The sequence below is a fragment of the Ahaetulla prasina genome, chromosome 1 (genome assembly GCF_028640845.1).
Source record: "Ahaetulla prasina isolate Xishuangbanna chromosome 1, ASM2864084v1, whole genome shotgun sequence".
In the NCBI taxonomy this organism is placed as follows: domain Eukaryota; kingdom Metazoa; phylum Chordata; class Lepidosauria; order Squamata; family Colubridae; genus Ahaetulla; species Ahaetulla prasina.
Window position 1 is genome coordinate 94,467,086 of NC_080539.1, and position 16,143 is coordinate 94,483,228.

The window sequence follows — 16,143 nt, forward strand, 5'->3', positions numbered from 1 at the left end:
TCATCATAAGGACACAATCTTAGCTGCTGCAAGGACATTAAAATATTTCAAAGTTTGAGCATAATTATTTCAGTATCTGGTCATTTAAAGAAAGATGCTTGACTATTCAAAAGTACATTCCTGAGCAGGACAGATTGATCCAATTGATCTTCCAAGTCTCTTGCTTGCAGATTGAGAGCAGTTATCCCTTAGTCATACCCCTTGATCAAAATAACTTGTTTCAAGAATCAGTAATTGGAAGAATGTTCTTTTCCATGTTAATTCAAAATTGTTTACCATAATCAAGAAAGCTTACAGCTTCTGGGAGAAACAATTAAGTTTACCCAGTGGACTATAATATAGTTCAGTATAGCCATCTTCACCTTAATCAGATCAGCTTTCCTCCCTGGTACCACATTAGGTTTTTAACTTCAAATAAATATTCCTAGGACTTAAGTATTTTGAGTTACAGTATTGAGATGGCTTGCTCTTCTATCTCTGATCCCCCTTTGCCATTCACCATGTTCCTGAGGAGAAATTGTGAATGTCAGAATTTCCCAGTTCCACAAGGACCTTGGTAAAAGTTGAGAGGAAAAATTAAATAGCATTTTTTCATTGTCTCTGATTTCAGAGGTAGATATCGGAAAAATATGAGACTGTTATCTAAATGTTGATAAAATTCAAACCAACACCAAGTAACAATATGGAAATTAAAATCTCTACTCAATGCTAAAATCCCATTTTACTCATAAGACAATCACCCTGGGAAGAGCTTTCCATATTCTTGAGTTCTATGTTTCTGTGGTAAATTGTAAATTCATCTTCTGTCAGCTGTAATAATCATAGTATTTAACCCAAAATCAGACTTAAAGTTGAAAAATGCTTCCGTTTCTATTTAACTTCATTAAACTTTAATATATAATGAAACTAGGAGCTAATATAAGTTTAAACAGTGCTTAAAGCTAAAGGTAAGAGTGTAGTGGCTTTGATAATTAACATATATTTATTCTTTCTCTGTGTATGATTATGAAAGAAACAATTCCTGCCACAGGAAGTTATTAATTTTAAACTATCAGTCCTAAGGGAGATGATAAAAATGAGAAGCTGAGGAGCAAAAAACAGTGATGGCTTCTATTAGCAAACTCAATGGGGAAGTGATACACACACACACACGCCAGTGGTGGATTTCAAATTTTTTTACTACCGGTTCTGTGGATGTAGCTTGGTGGGCATGGTGTAGCTTGGTGGGCATGGCAGGAGAAGGATACTGTAAAATCTCCATTCCCACCCCACTCCAGGAGAAGGTTACTGCAAAATCCCCATTTCCTCCTGATCAGCTGAGACCCAGCAGGTAGAGAATAGATGGGGATGGGGCCAGTCAGGTGGTATTTACTGGTTCTCCGAACTACTCAAAATTTATGCTACCGGTTCTCCAGAACTGGTCAGAACCTGCTGAATACCACCTCTGACACACACCCATTTTAATCCTATGCTGCACCTCCAAAATGTGGCTTAGAACCATGGAACATTTCCAGAACATTTCTGGAAAGTATGGATTCTCCAGTGAAAGACAAAAGAAAGTCCAACTATTTAAATGGGCTTCTTGGAAAGGGTTGGATCCATCTTAGATTTGTATTTCTTTAAGGATGAGGATTGTAACAATGTAGAGCGGGGTCTCCAACCTTGGCAACTTTAAGCCTGGCGGACTTCAACTCCCAGAATTCCAGCTGGCTGGGGAATTCTGGGAGTTGAAGTCTGCCAGGCTTAAAGTTGCCAAGGTGAAGAATTTGAAGTGGTTAATATTATACAACTATCATATTATTCTTTCAGTTTTTTTATATAAAAAGAACATGAACGTGTGTGTATAATTTTTTTTATCTAGTACCTACATAACATAGACCCACAATTTTTGTCATCTTATTTGTTTTGGTTTTGCAGATAGCTCAGTGCAACTTGGGATAATTTTCTGTAGATAATTGCCTATAAGTTTAAATTTTATGCTTCCCTCTTAGGTTCCGCTGCTTATTTCAAAAGAATTTGTAAGCCCTTAAATTTGTATTTAAAACTTCTTCTAACTAGCAATTGAAGGAAATTCACCAGTGCTGTCAAACTTTTGGATCCAAGGGTTCCCAAGAGCTGAAAAGCAGTTAACAATCGATTTCCAAAAATGATTGATATGTGATCCTAGTGTCCGTTTGAAGGCACCATGGTTTGAGCAAAAAGGTGACTATTCCCTCTTCTCCCAGAGCTCTTGAGTCCACTCGAGACCACTAACTTGCAATCTTCTTGCAAGGAGCGGCTGTCTGGAGTACTTTTTGAGCAAGGTCATGTCCTCTCCTTATCTGGAAAGGAATTATAGAGAGCCTGCTCTTCACTCTGCTGCATCATCTGCTGTGATTGATTCCTTTTAACGGACCTATCTTCAATTTGTTATTTCTTCTTTGAAAGTCCCTTCCTAAGATTAATTTTTTTTTGGCAAGACATTTCAAAATTCAGACTTAATTGTTTATTTTACATGCATATTACAGCACCTAACAAAATTCAGGGTTTTATTTGCATTAATTTTTAAAACAGTTGACAGAAAGTACAAGATTTTTTTTCTCAGTTAGGTGAACCTGATTTTGTGGCTTGCAGTAAACATTTATTCTCTGCTAAAACTATTTGCAAAATAAAATGCTAAAGCTACTATGATTATCAAAAATCAGTGTATTGAAATGGAGCTTCTTAATTTGCATAACTAAAAAATAGGCTATAATGTCAGTAATTTCAAAGCAACCAATTACAAGTGAACAGTAATTTCTTATATTGGTTTCCATAGTAACACTGCAGCTTTCTAAGTGTTCTGAGAACCCAGACTCTGTCATGGAATAAACAGTAAACCGTGTTGCATTTCCACAGGATGAAAAAAAAAGCAGGTCTTCTTTGAGGATGCCATACTTTATTTCAGCCTATTTTTATTTTCATGTAAACATGCAGTGTGACTATCAGGGAGGGAAATCCACTAATTCATAATTCTACTCAGAATTCTGCTGCCAGGACGACCATTTTCAATCATGCAGAGGAAAATTGAATGAGAAACAGGATTCCCTTTTCCCATAATACAGAGAGATTCTTCTAGTTCTAGAAGAGTTTACTGTATAATAGGGCTACAAGATCTGGGCAACAAAAATCTATAAACATTAGATGACAGCAAATGGATACATCAAATTATATAATCTAGAAGTTAGTTGGATTTTTGCATCAAAGATCCAGAAATTTTAATTTAGAAGAATTGATGGCAAACGTTATTTCATTTTAATAGTATTTTTATAATCTGTTTCTCTCAGTTATCTGTTCCTATTTCTCTGAAAGCATATTTTATTTTACTTTATGTTATGAAACAGCAGGAGGCCCGCATAGTGAACTTGGAAGCTGCAGATTTACTGGTCAATAGAACTGCAACTCCTCCTTTAAATGACATTTATGTATATAAGTTTATAATAAATATATCTCCTTACTGCTGTAAATGTAATAATATTATTAATATATCTTAATCTCAGGTAGATGTGACACTTGTCCATTTTACACCACTAGTGGAACCAAAAATAAAACAGCCATTTAAGCTGGTGGAAAAAGTTGTTCGAAGTATTTTCCAGTACAGAGGAAAATTCTGTCATCATGGTGCAAGGTAAGAAAATGAGTGACATATAAAGACATATAAAGATTTGTTTTCAAGAACTGCACTGGGGCAGTTCTTGGGGCAATTCTTGGGGAGTGGTTCACACGTGTATATGTGTTTCCTTCAAGAAATTTTCTCATTTGTATTGCACTGTTTTATTTCTCTTCATAACTATAAGCCTTGAACACAGTTGTAATATATTTACCTGCTCAGGTAGATTTTTACAGTACAGGTAGCCCTTGCCTAACAACAGTTTGTTTGATGAACATTCAAAGTTACAATGACACTGAAAAAATGTGATTTATAACTGTGCTTCACACTTATGGCCATTGTAGCAACTCTATGGACACATGATCAAAATTCAGTCACTTGGCAACTGGTGTGTGTGTATGATGGTTAGAGTTTCCTGGGTTCACCTTTTGTGACCTTCTGACAAGCAAAGTCAGTGGGGAAGCCGATTCACTTAAACATTTGTGTTATTAGGTTAACAACAGCAGTAATTCACTGTGGCAAGTTAGGTTATAAAAAGGATCAAAATTCACTTAACAGCTATCTAGCTTAGCAACAGCAATTTTAGATTCAACTGTGGTCGTAAATCGAGGATTACCTGCATAGTGACTGAATGCAGATAAGCGAGGAATTACCTGATATGTTCTGGCACTTGAAAACAGATGCTGAAAAACATTGAGGCAATGCAAACATACATGACTAAATTAAATCTGCTACTGTCTACTTTGTACATAGCCATGGAATGGAAGACGTTACCAAAAAAAACCACATTTCAAGGTCTTAACTTATATTGCCTCAGTTCCTTTTCAATGAGGGCCAATTCTTTTCAGCAACATGCTGCTGCATAAAATATGATATGAAGTGTTGCCTTTTCCATATATATTGAGAAGTCAGGTACAATCCTCAGAAAAACACAAAGAAAAAAAAAACCTGCCTTATTAGAGACAAGAGAACAATGTTATGATATTTATGTCACAAACCTCATTCAGTTATATATCAGAAATATAACTATTTCCTTCTCTGAAATAGTTGCTTCTTAGTTCCTTATAGTCAGGAAGGAATCTGTTTTTTGTTAAATCAGAAATTTGCTATTTATTATTTAGCCTATGGCATATCATACATAGACTTATAATATGTATTAACATTTTGCCTAGTTTTAAAAAACACACTAAATATGAATATTAAAAAGCTCTATATCCAGATTCCAATGTCTAGGCGATCTAACCTAGAAATTTGATTTTTAAAAATGATAAATTTGATAAAAAGCAGGGCAGAGCAAGATTGCTGGTGGCATCTGCCTCTGAAGACATCACATAACATAATAAGAGAGTTGGAAGGGACCTTGGAGGTCTTCTAGTCCAATCCCCTGCCCAGGCAGAAAACTCTACACCATTTCAGACAAATAGCTATCCAACATTTTCTTTAAAATTTCCAGTGTTGGAGCATTCACAACTTCTCTTATTTCTCTTAGTTGTGCAACAGTTTAATTGAACGTTTGAGCAAGAGGGTACCTGTTCTTTTCACCCATTTGCAGTAACCTAGTGAAAGGCATGCTGTGTGCTTCTGTCTTCAGAGTACCACTGTATTGTTATTTTTGCTATTAGTCATAACAAAAGCATTCCCAGAATCCAATTGTTTTTAGCAGAATGACAAAGCATTGCAATGCAACTTCACCATTTAGGTAGATGAGATCACAATACCTATGCAAAGGGTACATACGTTGCCGTACACATTATCAACATCGCCTCTTCTACAGATGCCCCTGAGTCATAATGTGGCTGTGGAAGATAGTATTATTTGAACTGAGAAATCTGAAGTAAAATTAATATATGCTCCTTATTGATTACCAATATTGTTTTCTTTCAGGATTTTATTTCCAGAAGCTGACCGCCTTGAAAAAACTAAACAGTTGCTCATGGAGGCAGATGTTGACCCAACTCTATATCCAACTAAACTGTCCTTATTTCAGTTTAAAAACCTTTGTAATGCCTACAGGAAAATGTGTGATGAAGATCCAGATCTTTTTGCATATAACTACAGAGAGGAGCTGAAAAAGAAAAAGGAAGCCAACTTCAAATGGACTGACAAAGATTACTTTTCCCCCCCCTAGAATTAGGCAACCACAAAGTCTTATGAATTTTTGGATTGGACTGAAATAAATTTGACATTTCAATATATTCTTCAATATTATCCAAAATTGTACGTGAAATTTACGAATGAGAATAAGGATCATTTTCTTAAAACTCAAGTGATACCACTTTGCTTATCTTCTAAGTGCAATCAAGTCCCAGGAAGAAATGTAAAATAACTAAAAAGTAACCAACCAACCCCCCACCCCCAAGAATAAAAGACCCACAAAGCTACCTATTTCAATTAACATTTTACTGTACAAGCTTATAGAGAAAATAAAAATAACATAAGATTACAGTACAAGCTTTTTATATGTACAACCATATATAAAAATCAAATATAAACAACCATATACATTTTAGTACAATGTACAGAGGACTTTGTTACTCTGTATTGAAATAATTTAATTTGACTTTAAATAAAGCAAAAACTAACATGCTCTTAAATGCTCAATGAAAACTAATTGGACTCAGGTCAAAAAATGAACATCTCACCTCCCCATGTTTTCAAAAATGTTTAAACGTTACCCAATACTGAAGGGGGAAGAGATTACTTTACAGAATTTGCAAATTCAAGGTAAACTTTTTTGTTTTGGAATAAATTAAAATAACTTAAGTCTTTACAACTACTTTTATGGAAAAATCCGGTAGTGCATTAAACTGAAGAGTAAGTAGTTTTATCAAGATGCAAATCAAAATAGCTAAGACTTTCCATGTCTTTCTCCTGATTCATAAAAGCAATCCTCATTAACCACTGAGGTCAAACTTTGCACACTAAATTCCCTTTCTAAAATGGAATTCAGGTCAAAACCCGGAGAATCAGGCTGATTGTCAAGCGACAGATGCTGTTCTTGCATTGCCCGCAATGTTCCTTTGTCACGTCTTGTGCTGTTCACTTTTCGTTTAATAGGGCAGAAGTGAGCGCGAACTAGTTTAGGCTGTTCTTCTGCTCTCTGCCCACCTCTGTACTCTATCTCAGGAGGATACTCTGTCTCCACATCATCATTCTGAATCTCAGAAATCTGCAACCGCTGAAACTGAATTTCTATGTCTTTCGTGGGGTTGCTTTTTTTCAGAAGTTGCTGGAAATTATCTTCCTCATCACTTAAAATATCCGATTCCTTTACAGGACTATTTGAAAAATCGGATGCACAGCTCTGCAAACTCTTCATGGGAGATGAATTTTTAGATTCCAGGATACTGTCAGTAGTTTGGCAGCTGCTACTTGGTGTACTGCTGCTCAAACTGCATTCATCAGAATCCGGTTCATTTCCTTTTCTTGTATTACTGTTCCATTCATTACTGGGAGAATTCTTCAGTAATTTCAGTGATCTGGAAGAAGCTGCCAATGTAAAAATACATCCATCAAGTTTCTGTGCTCAACAACTGTGGTAACCATTTAAACATTATGATTGATGCAATTAAGTGCTATAGAAAAGAGAGAGATTGCAGAAAATAAACATTGAGAATTTGGACAGCAGAGGGCAGGCAATCTTTCAAGACTAGCATATTTGGCATATGAAAAACATAATTGCCTACTGATATTTGGGTATTTTGTGAGAACAAATATGGTTGCTCTTTCTCCACATCCTAGGCCCCTATGATGCTCACCCCGTTGAATTCTAAATAAGTATTTTGGAAGGCATTCTATGGGATAGACAGATCTTGTTTTGCTTCTCCAATACTTTCAATGGAATACAACTAACATCTGTTGAAGCATAATTGATCGTGATTAATATTATTGCCACAGATTAATACACAAAAATTTTGACTTACATATTAAGAAAATATTTTCTTACCCAATTTTGCTGAAACAGGTATTCGATTCTTATGCAGTATGAGGCGATTTTTATATGCTTTTTCAAAGGGCAGATCACATTTTATTTGACGCCTGAAGTTTTCTCTTAGAATTGAACGAATCACTTTGACTATGTTGGTCTTGCTTTCACAATCACTGTAGTTGTGAGAGAAAAAACAGTAATTAAGTCAATGCAAAAATCTTGAATGATTTTTTTTCCCAATTCAAAACGTTAAGTTAATGATAAGCTATCAAGGCCTGGTTCTCTTTATATATACTGATTCTTTCGTTGTCCAAAGCAACATTTCTGTTCTGGGAAACAAAATTAGGCATCTGGCCCAGGTTAGTCTTTTGCATATCCCCAAATTAGCACTTCTGTTAGGTTCACTTTTGTGAACTCTCTCTTTCATTTGACTGACCAAAGAGGAGAGATGTATATGGGACTCTTACATGAGTAAACAAATAGTATAGCATTTACAAAGATTAGTTTATTAATATTAATTTATATTGTTTAAAAAGGAGAAGAAAGTAGAAATAATCCACTTAGAAATTAGGAATCAAATTTTGGTTCCACCTGCTGCACAACTGAAAGATTGTTTCCGGTCTTCCTTCTAATTCCGACTTCGTATGAATTAGTTCCCAAATACTGCTGTTTTCTGTTCCTGTGGATAGAAAGACACTTTATTACAAACATTTAATGATACCTACAAATCTCTAGCCAAAGAATTTCATATATGAGAATATAATTAGGACTTCAAGTTCATCCAAGAGATCATGTCAATGGTTTTTTCTTGCAACAAGGCTTTTGCTAAAGTTATTGGGCATTATCACTGTCTTCCAAAATTCAAACCATGAACAAAACTGGGATCTGGCTTTTCTGCTACGTACAAGTAGACCTGTGTTACAACCATTTGTTCAGCAACTATTAAGAGTTAAGGGGGCATTAGAATGAAGGGACTTGCAACTAGTCCTCAAAATTGCCAAGCACCCAGGTCACAATCACGTGACCAGATGGCTGCTGAGACAGCCAGAAATTTTTGAGGATTGTTGGTAAGTACCACTTGTTCAGCATCATCATAATTTAAAACAGTTGCTGAATGAGTAATTGTTAATAGAGAACTACCTGCACAGGTCATTCTTAAATTTTGGATTCTTCTTAAGCTTAGTTAATTTAGTTAATTTTTCTTAAATTTAGAAGCATAAAACATCTGCGCCAGGGGTGAAATCTAAAATTTTTTGCTACCTACTCTGTGGGTGGGTGTGTCCTGTGACTGAGTGGGCGTGGCCAACTCTGTCACTTGCAGCCATGCCCACTCAGTCACAACCCCCCCAAGCCACGCTCACAGAACCCAGTAGGGAAAAAAAAAATTCTATTCTGCCTTTTCCCTTTCCCTCGCCACCTGCTGTCCCTTCACCTAGACCCCGGAGCTGCCAACTGCCTCAATAGGGTCGAGGAATGCACCATTCCCCAACTCTGGCCTTTCTCCGGAGCTGCTGCCCACTCACTGCCCGCTCGCCGCCTGCTCGCCCTTCGCCTTTGGTCAGGGGCCGGGGCCCAGGGACGCCCCATTCCCTGAGGCCCCGGAGTCGCCCCCTGCTCGCCGCTTCCTCAACCGGGTCGGGGAATGCACCATTCCCCGACACCAGCCTTGTCCCGGAGCCGCCGCCTGCTCTTCTTTCACCACGTGGCATATACTTACTTTCTTCCAGCGGCTGGCTGCCAGGAAAGGCAAGAGTCCAAAAGTTACTGGAGTTCCTCTCCTTGAATATGCCACCTTGTTCTATGGACTGGCTGCGCAAGTGCACACCCAACCTGCCGCTGATAAATAAATGAAATAAACGGGTGTGCGCTTGCGCAGTCGGTGCATGGAACACGCAGCAATGGTGGCGGCAGATTCAAGGAGAGAGACTCTTAACTTTTGGACTTTTGCCTTTCCTGGCCCGCTGGAAGAAAGTAAGTATATGCTGTGTGGTGAAGGAAGAGCGGGCGGTGGCTCCAGGACAAGGCTGGTGTCGGGGAATGGTACATTCCCCGACCCGTTTGAGGCAGGCGGCAAGCAGGTGGTGGTTCCTGGGTCTCAGGGGAATGAGGGCCCTGACCAAAGGCGAAGGGGGAACAGGCGGCGAGTGGGCAGCAAGTGGGCGAAGGAAGAGCGGGCGCCGGCCCCGGGGAAAGGCCAGAGTTGGGGAGTGGTGCATTCCCTGACCTGGTTGGGGAAGGTGGCGGCTCCGGGGCCTCGGGGAATGGGCCCCGGCCCCTGACCCGAGGGTGAGCAGGTGGCGAGCTGCCTTCCCGGTGTTCTGGTGTCCAGCTTGCGAAGGCTGGACTGCGGGCCGTGGACTGGTTCGGGGGCGTGGCCAGCCAGCGATCGCTACCGGATCGGTGAACCAGAACCAAACTCCGCTACCTACTCGCCCGATCCGGTACGATCCTGTAGCATTTTACCCCCGATCTGCGCGCATGCAGTGAAGCGCCGTATATTGTGGTGTTTACAATTTATTCTGTGATTAATTTATAATTGATCAAAGGCAAGTATGAAAAATACTTTATACATGCTTTAGCATTTCAACTGCTATATTATTTGTTACTAGAAACAATTCATACTTCAAAGCATTGTTTTGACATTGTTTTAGGGAGTTCTTTTCACCAATCATTGTTTTGTCTACCTCAGGGCCAGATGCATCACGTACTGGCCACACCCATGCCATTTAGTGAAGGGGAAAGAAGTCACAATATGTCACGTGATGCCACGAGTTTGACACCCTTGGCCTCATTGCATTTGGTGATTCACAGAAACACATTTAGTGATTGATCAGAAAAAACAAGGAGGATTGTTATTTGGTTTAAAGAAAACTTTCCTGTAAAGTAAAGCCATCTTTTCCTCTCCTTGTGTCCTTTTTGGAACTCGACTAAGATTCTTTTTTTGTTCCTAAGACTTTCTTGAGTCGAATTCTACTCACAGGATGCATGTTAACGAAAATTAGGATGTAATAGCTCTCAGGAATCCCTTCCTTTTTCCCTCTGCAGCCCCCCACTGCTGCCTTTCTCGGTGTTTCCAAAAATCACCCAACCCTGTAAAAGGTAACATGGGCATGGGAAACTAGCAGAAAAGAGGGGCAATCACCAAAGAGATTGCCTTTTCTGTTCCATTTGTCAGAAGTATTTCATCATGGACCAAAAGTACCTTACAGTGGAAAAAGCTTTTAGATAAGCAGGGGAAGTAAGAATAGGCTTACTGCCTAATGTACAAAAGTATTAAAACTAGAGTGAATTCTTTCTGAAAATTCTTTGGCATTTAAAACTGTATTTTCTATGTTGTGATGAATAGCCTGCTTGATACACTGAAATTTTCATTGCAATATTTATTTATGAAAGAAGCAATGAAAACTTTAACAGAATATATTTATGGCTGGCAAACTTTCAAAATGATAAAAATGGAGATTATTTAAAAATTCTATGTTTGGTAAAATCAAGTCACCTGCTGTATTACCCAGTCGAACCTGAAGAGCAGATAAAGGAATCAGCCAACGAAATTTAAACAAATCCAGATCATTCTGATTATTACGGACATTTCCTGCCTATTTAAGAGAAGGACAAAAAGAGAGGACAATTAAAAATATCCCCAAAACTGTTGTTCAATCTAAGAATTTTGCTTTTCACTCCTATTTTTTAAAAGTGTTGTCATAATATAAGAGAGGGAACTTGCTTGATTTATGCTACTCAATTACGAATAGCATAGCATAGCATTTTTTATTGGCCAAGTAAAATGTGTGTGATTGGACACACAAAGAATTTGGTATATATGCTTTCAGTGTACATAAGGAGAATAAAATACATTAATAGAGAATAAAAAGATACAACACTTAGTGATAGTCAAGATTATTAATAAGCTATCAAATCATACTAGGAAACAAATAACAATATAAATTGAAAGATACAAGCAACATGGTTATAGTAATAAGTGGGAAAAGATAGATAGATACCAGTAAGGAAGAGAAGAATTATAGTAATACAGTCTTAGTAAATTATTTGACAGTGTTGTGGAAATTAGTTGTTAAGCAGAGTGATGGCATTCGGGAAAAAGCTGTCCTTGTGTCTAGTTCTGGTGTGCAGTGCCCTATAGTCGTTTTGACGGTAGAAGTTGAAAAATTTATGTCCAAGATGTGAGGGGTCTGTAGATAACAGCATAGTTTATGTGTGTTTTTGCGAACTCTTTCATATTCAGCTGGGATAATCATTTTAAATCAACATCTAAGGCTTTTAAAGATACATACTGGTACATGATTCCTTTATTGTTACCAAATTATTTCTTTTGATAATTGATGTCTGGAGTATTTATATCCCTAAAATATGTGCTCTTTTTATTCAATAACTCTAAATTCCAACTGTATACTTACCACTCATGATTTATTAGTAATCTAAATACTTACCAATTTCTTTTTTAATTTGCAGTTCTCTTTATACACCAAGATGACTGCCCGTTTGAAAACTAAGAAAGAGAAGATAGCTTTTATTGGTATACTGCGATACTTTTCAGTACATGCTAAATTACTTTTTAAAATTCAGCAGGAACTGACACTCTGCATCACAAATGCCACTTTGATAAGTGCTTCACTATTTGGTCAAGGTCTTGGACCAAATTCCTGAGCCTGCCAGTAATTTCCTGAGAATATTATCACATACATGTCAAGCTGAATGTCAAAATAGGATACAAACTATGAATAGGATTATGCAAATACAGTATAGATTAAAATAAAATATTAAAATCAGGTTCACCAGTATGAAGATGCATGTATAAGAAACATTGGGAGGGGGAGAGTTTCCTGTAATACTAAAAACATTGAGATAGCATACAAACATACTTGTTTAAATATACAACAATAATTCTGCCATATGTACAACTATATTTTATATATACTGCATACAGTAAGTAACATTCAATTGCACAAGACCAACAGGAGGGTTAATAGCTGCTAAGCTACATGACATAATAGCTGCTAAGTTACATGACATTCTAATGTTTGGAATTTGCTTTCCACATGAAATTGCTAAAAGCATCCATCTTGGTACCTTCCAAATACTATAGTCTGTGAGTTGCCATCACAGTGCAACATCACCAAGTGCTGCTGAATAAGTGACAAGAAAAGAAATGTAAAGATCAGTTAATGAGAAGGATTCTTCCACTCAGCAAAAGTGTCAGTTGATTTCCACTGTTACTATGAAGCACTGGTCTGAAGTGGCCCAAGGAAATATTGAGAACTAGCATACTAAAAGGTTCTGGGTGTCCTGCAAAGCCACGGAAAGTAAGAGTCCTAGTTTGGTATGATAGTTCAATTACAGGACTAGATGGAGGGAGACCACAAATTCTAGTCCTCCCTTAAGCATGAAATGGAACGAGAGGAAGACCTCTTGCCCTCCAAGGGAGATCTTGTAACACTCCTAAAACAGATTTGATACAAAGAAGTACATGAAATACAGGAAAATTCATGGGAGTGAATAGATCTGTTTGCTTATCCTTGGATTTTATTTTATATGTAACATCTACATAGCCTTGTTTCTTGAAATGATTAACTGGGTTGCTCAAAGGATAACATTTTGAGAATATCCAAAAAGAAATAATTGATCACCGAGGTGTTAATTTTGACTCCAAGCAGTTCCTATCACAGACAGGTAGCCCTACAGTTTGAATCCCTAAACCCAGCCATTAATCCATTTTGCATACCTAAGCTTAGAAACGCAGCAGCTGAAAATAAATCCCTTCCATTACTGAATTAATCTTCAAAGTCTAAGGGCACTCAGCGCACCTTCCAAATCCTGACTGCCATGGTGATTAAACCATGTCTACTGCTGCCTTTCTGGCCAATGGGAAAAAGTTAGTGGTATTATGAATCCTTATGGTACTTTCCTAAAGCAAGGCCTTGAGGGATACTAGACAGCAGGCATTGGACAAGGTCTAATGTTCCCCAAATGGCAATGCTTTAATTTTCTGGTGGGATGAGAATTCTGAATAGATTAGTGATTGGCTGTGTTAAGTCTATCCTAAGCATAGCTCCTAAAACAGCTTAAGTCTCCAATTTTTTTTTTGTGGGGGGGAGATTGTTTTAATAAAATTGATATCAATCACTCACCAAACACTGTGAGCTCCAACTCTTTTCTTGTTTTGCCCAACAATGTGAATGGATTCAGCCATGAAACAGTAGAGTGCAAAAGAAGTTCTCCCATGGAAAGTTCTGTGACCTAAAAAAGAAGGAAGATGGAAGACAATTTCCTCAATAGAGGACAATCAACATTATATCACAAGTTCACTGCAAAATACCCACTGATTTTAGAAAAACGTAAATTCACCGTTCCAATGGTTTCAAAAAATCTCAACAGCTAATGTGAAAGACGTGACAGTGACAGGTATCTCATGATACATACAATCCTCCTTTTTAAGGCAGCAAACTTTGGAGAGGCATTTTTTTTAACATGTCTTGAACTCCAGTTACTGCAGCAACCCGAAATCTTACTGAGTGCAGTGAGATTTACTACTAGGAGGATATATGCATGGACAGGACTGTAGTTTAAAGAATTTGCCTTCAGAACAAGTGATGGGTGATCTGCTCATCATAAGCATCAATTAAAAGCTAGGATGTCACCTCTTTGTATGTTTTAATGGTACTGTGTAAAATAGCTTACATGACAGAGAAGATAACAACAGACATTAATACACAAGTTATTGATCAGCAATTGAAGTAAGATGTTGCTGTCTTTTTTTTTTCCTTGTTAAGAGTAAAGATAAAATTACCCTCAAGTCAAGCCTGGCTCTGATAACAATCCAAACAGTTTTCTTGACAGAATAACAAATGTCTGCCATAGCCTTTCTTTCAGGAAATTGTTTTGAACTTCCCAATCTAAATATGTTTAGTTTTATTGTTCTGCCAGAACTAAGGCCAATGTTCGACTGATTTGTGAATAAAACTTAAAAATAGAATTCAGGCTTCCTTACCTCTTTCTCAGTTCCACTCTGGTCTGCAACTAATTGGTCAAACACGGCACCATAATCCTCATAAATCTTTTGCATTTCATTGATGTGACTGGCCACCTTTTCCATTGCCTTCAGCGCTTCTGCAGTTTTGAAGACAAGACTGTGATTTGGCAGATAGTTACATCTAACTTACCTGCCTTAAGGTCTCAGGCCAATGTGATGCAGATGTTACATCATGTTTGCCCTCATGTATGGGGTTTTATATGATTTCACCTTTCTTCTTGGCAGGGAGAGAAATTTCTATTTTTACGTAAAAATTGTGCTTTTGATTACTTTGACCACCAGGAGGCACCACCTTATTGGTGTCTTTATTGGGACTTGTCAGACATAAATAAAGGTAAAGGTAAAGGTTCCCCTCACACATATGTGCTAGTCGTTGTCGACTCTAGGGGGCGGTGCTCATCTCCGTTTCAAAGCCGAAGAGCCAGCGCTGTCCGAAGACGTCTCCGTGGTCATGTGGCCGGCATGACTCAACGCCAAAGGCGCACGGAACACTGTTACCTTCCCACTAAAGGTGGTCCCTATTTTTTCTACTTGCATTTTTACATGCTTTTGAAACTGCTAGGTTGGCAGAAGCTGGGACAAGTAACGGGAGCTCACCCCGTTACACGGCAGCACTAGGGATTCGAACTGCCGAGCTGCCGACCTTTCGATCGACAAGCTCAAATAGCCAGACTTTATTCTATTTAGGTCAAACCTTCTACTTGTACACTACTCAACATCTACTAGGAACTGAACTCATGCACCCTCACACTTGGATGATTATATACAGAGCATTAGCATTAGGAGATCTTGATTGCAGTCAAGAGTCTGCAGGAAGGGATATACAAAAGCTATATCAGCTTCCCTTAAGGTTTCAGCGCCCATAGCACTGTGCAAAAACAGGAATTCTATCCACCCACCCATGTCCCTACAATAAAGAAAGCCCTGTGCACAGGGACATGACATACTATAACATCTGAATCAGAGGTGGGTTCTGTTTAACTTTACTACCAGTTTGCAATGGGATCGCACTCTTCTGCGCATGCAGATGGTCTATGATGACATCCCGGGGGGAGGAGCCTGCCCCTGGTTTTACTAACAGTTCTTAAAACAGGAACAAAATGGGCTGAAACTTTTAACTCATTTTCCCCTGTGATTTCTCTGAGCAAACTTACTCAAGAATTTCTCAGACCTACCTATCTATTTACACACATCCTTACCCTAAACCAAGCCCATCTATGATTTAATGACTAGTTTCACTATAGTAACGGGTAAAAATCAGCTTCACAACCATAATTAATGATCTCATTTATTGCATTAAACAAAACCAAAAAGAAGCTCCACATCACTGCTTATTGTGCTATGTGATCGACAATATGGTGTCACAATAAGTCATTGTTAAATTTTCCTGATTGGGAAAAATCTATCCTCCCCTTTGACATATAGCCTGGCCCTCTCTAAAATTGCTGTAAAGAGATTTGACAGTAGCCGTGTTTTTTTAACAGTGACTATCCATACATACTGTTTAGTAAAATAATTCCATTGATAAGACATGTTTGA

At 38.0% G+C, this 16,143-nt stretch overlaps 2 protein-coding genes across 9 annotated transcripts in view; one reads left to right on the top strand and one right to left on the bottom strand.

Annotated features, from left to right (window-relative positions):
- TFB1M (transcription factor B1, mitochondrial) overlaps positions 1-5,823 on the top strand; it is a 29,341-nt gene extending 23,518 nt beyond the window's left edge. For both annotated transcript variants that reach the window (XM_058169061.1, XM_058169052.1), the window contains 2 exons: positions 3,519-3,646; positions 5,513-5,823. In XM_058169061.1, the coding sequence (XP_058025044.1) occupies positions 3,519-3,646; positions 5,513-5,756 (372 nt within the window). In that variant the 3' untranslated portion in view covers positions 5,757-5,823. The remainder of the gene's footprint in view (positions 1-3,518; positions 3,647-5,512) is intronic.
- A 160-nt stretch (positions 5,824-5,983) lies between these two features.
- TIAM2 (TIAM Rac1 associated GEF 2) overlaps positions 5,984-16,143 on the bottom strand; it is a 238,716-nt gene continuing 228,556 nt past the window's right edge. For 5 of the 7 annotated variants that reach the window (XM_058168960.1, XM_058168985.1, XM_058168944.1 and 2 more), the window contains 7 exons: positions 14,563-14,681; positions 13,703-13,811; positions 12,005-12,063; positions 11,053-11,152; positions 8,148-8,235; positions 7,575-7,729; positions 5,984-7,117 (listed from right to left, as the gene is read on the bottom strand). In XM_058168960.1, the coding sequence (XP_058024943.1) occupies positions 6,477-7,117; positions 7,575-7,729; positions 8,148-8,235; positions 11,053-11,152; positions 12,005-12,063; positions 13,703-13,811; positions 14,563-14,681 (1,271 nt within the window). In that variant the 3' untranslated portion in view covers positions 5,984-6,476. The remainder of the gene's footprint in view (positions 7,118-7,574; positions 7,730-8,147; positions 8,236-11,052; positions 11,153-12,004; positions 12,064-13,702; positions 13,812-14,562; positions 14,682-16,143) is intronic. The other 2 variants (XM_058168975.1, XM_058168994.1) reach the window with 2 other exon arrangements.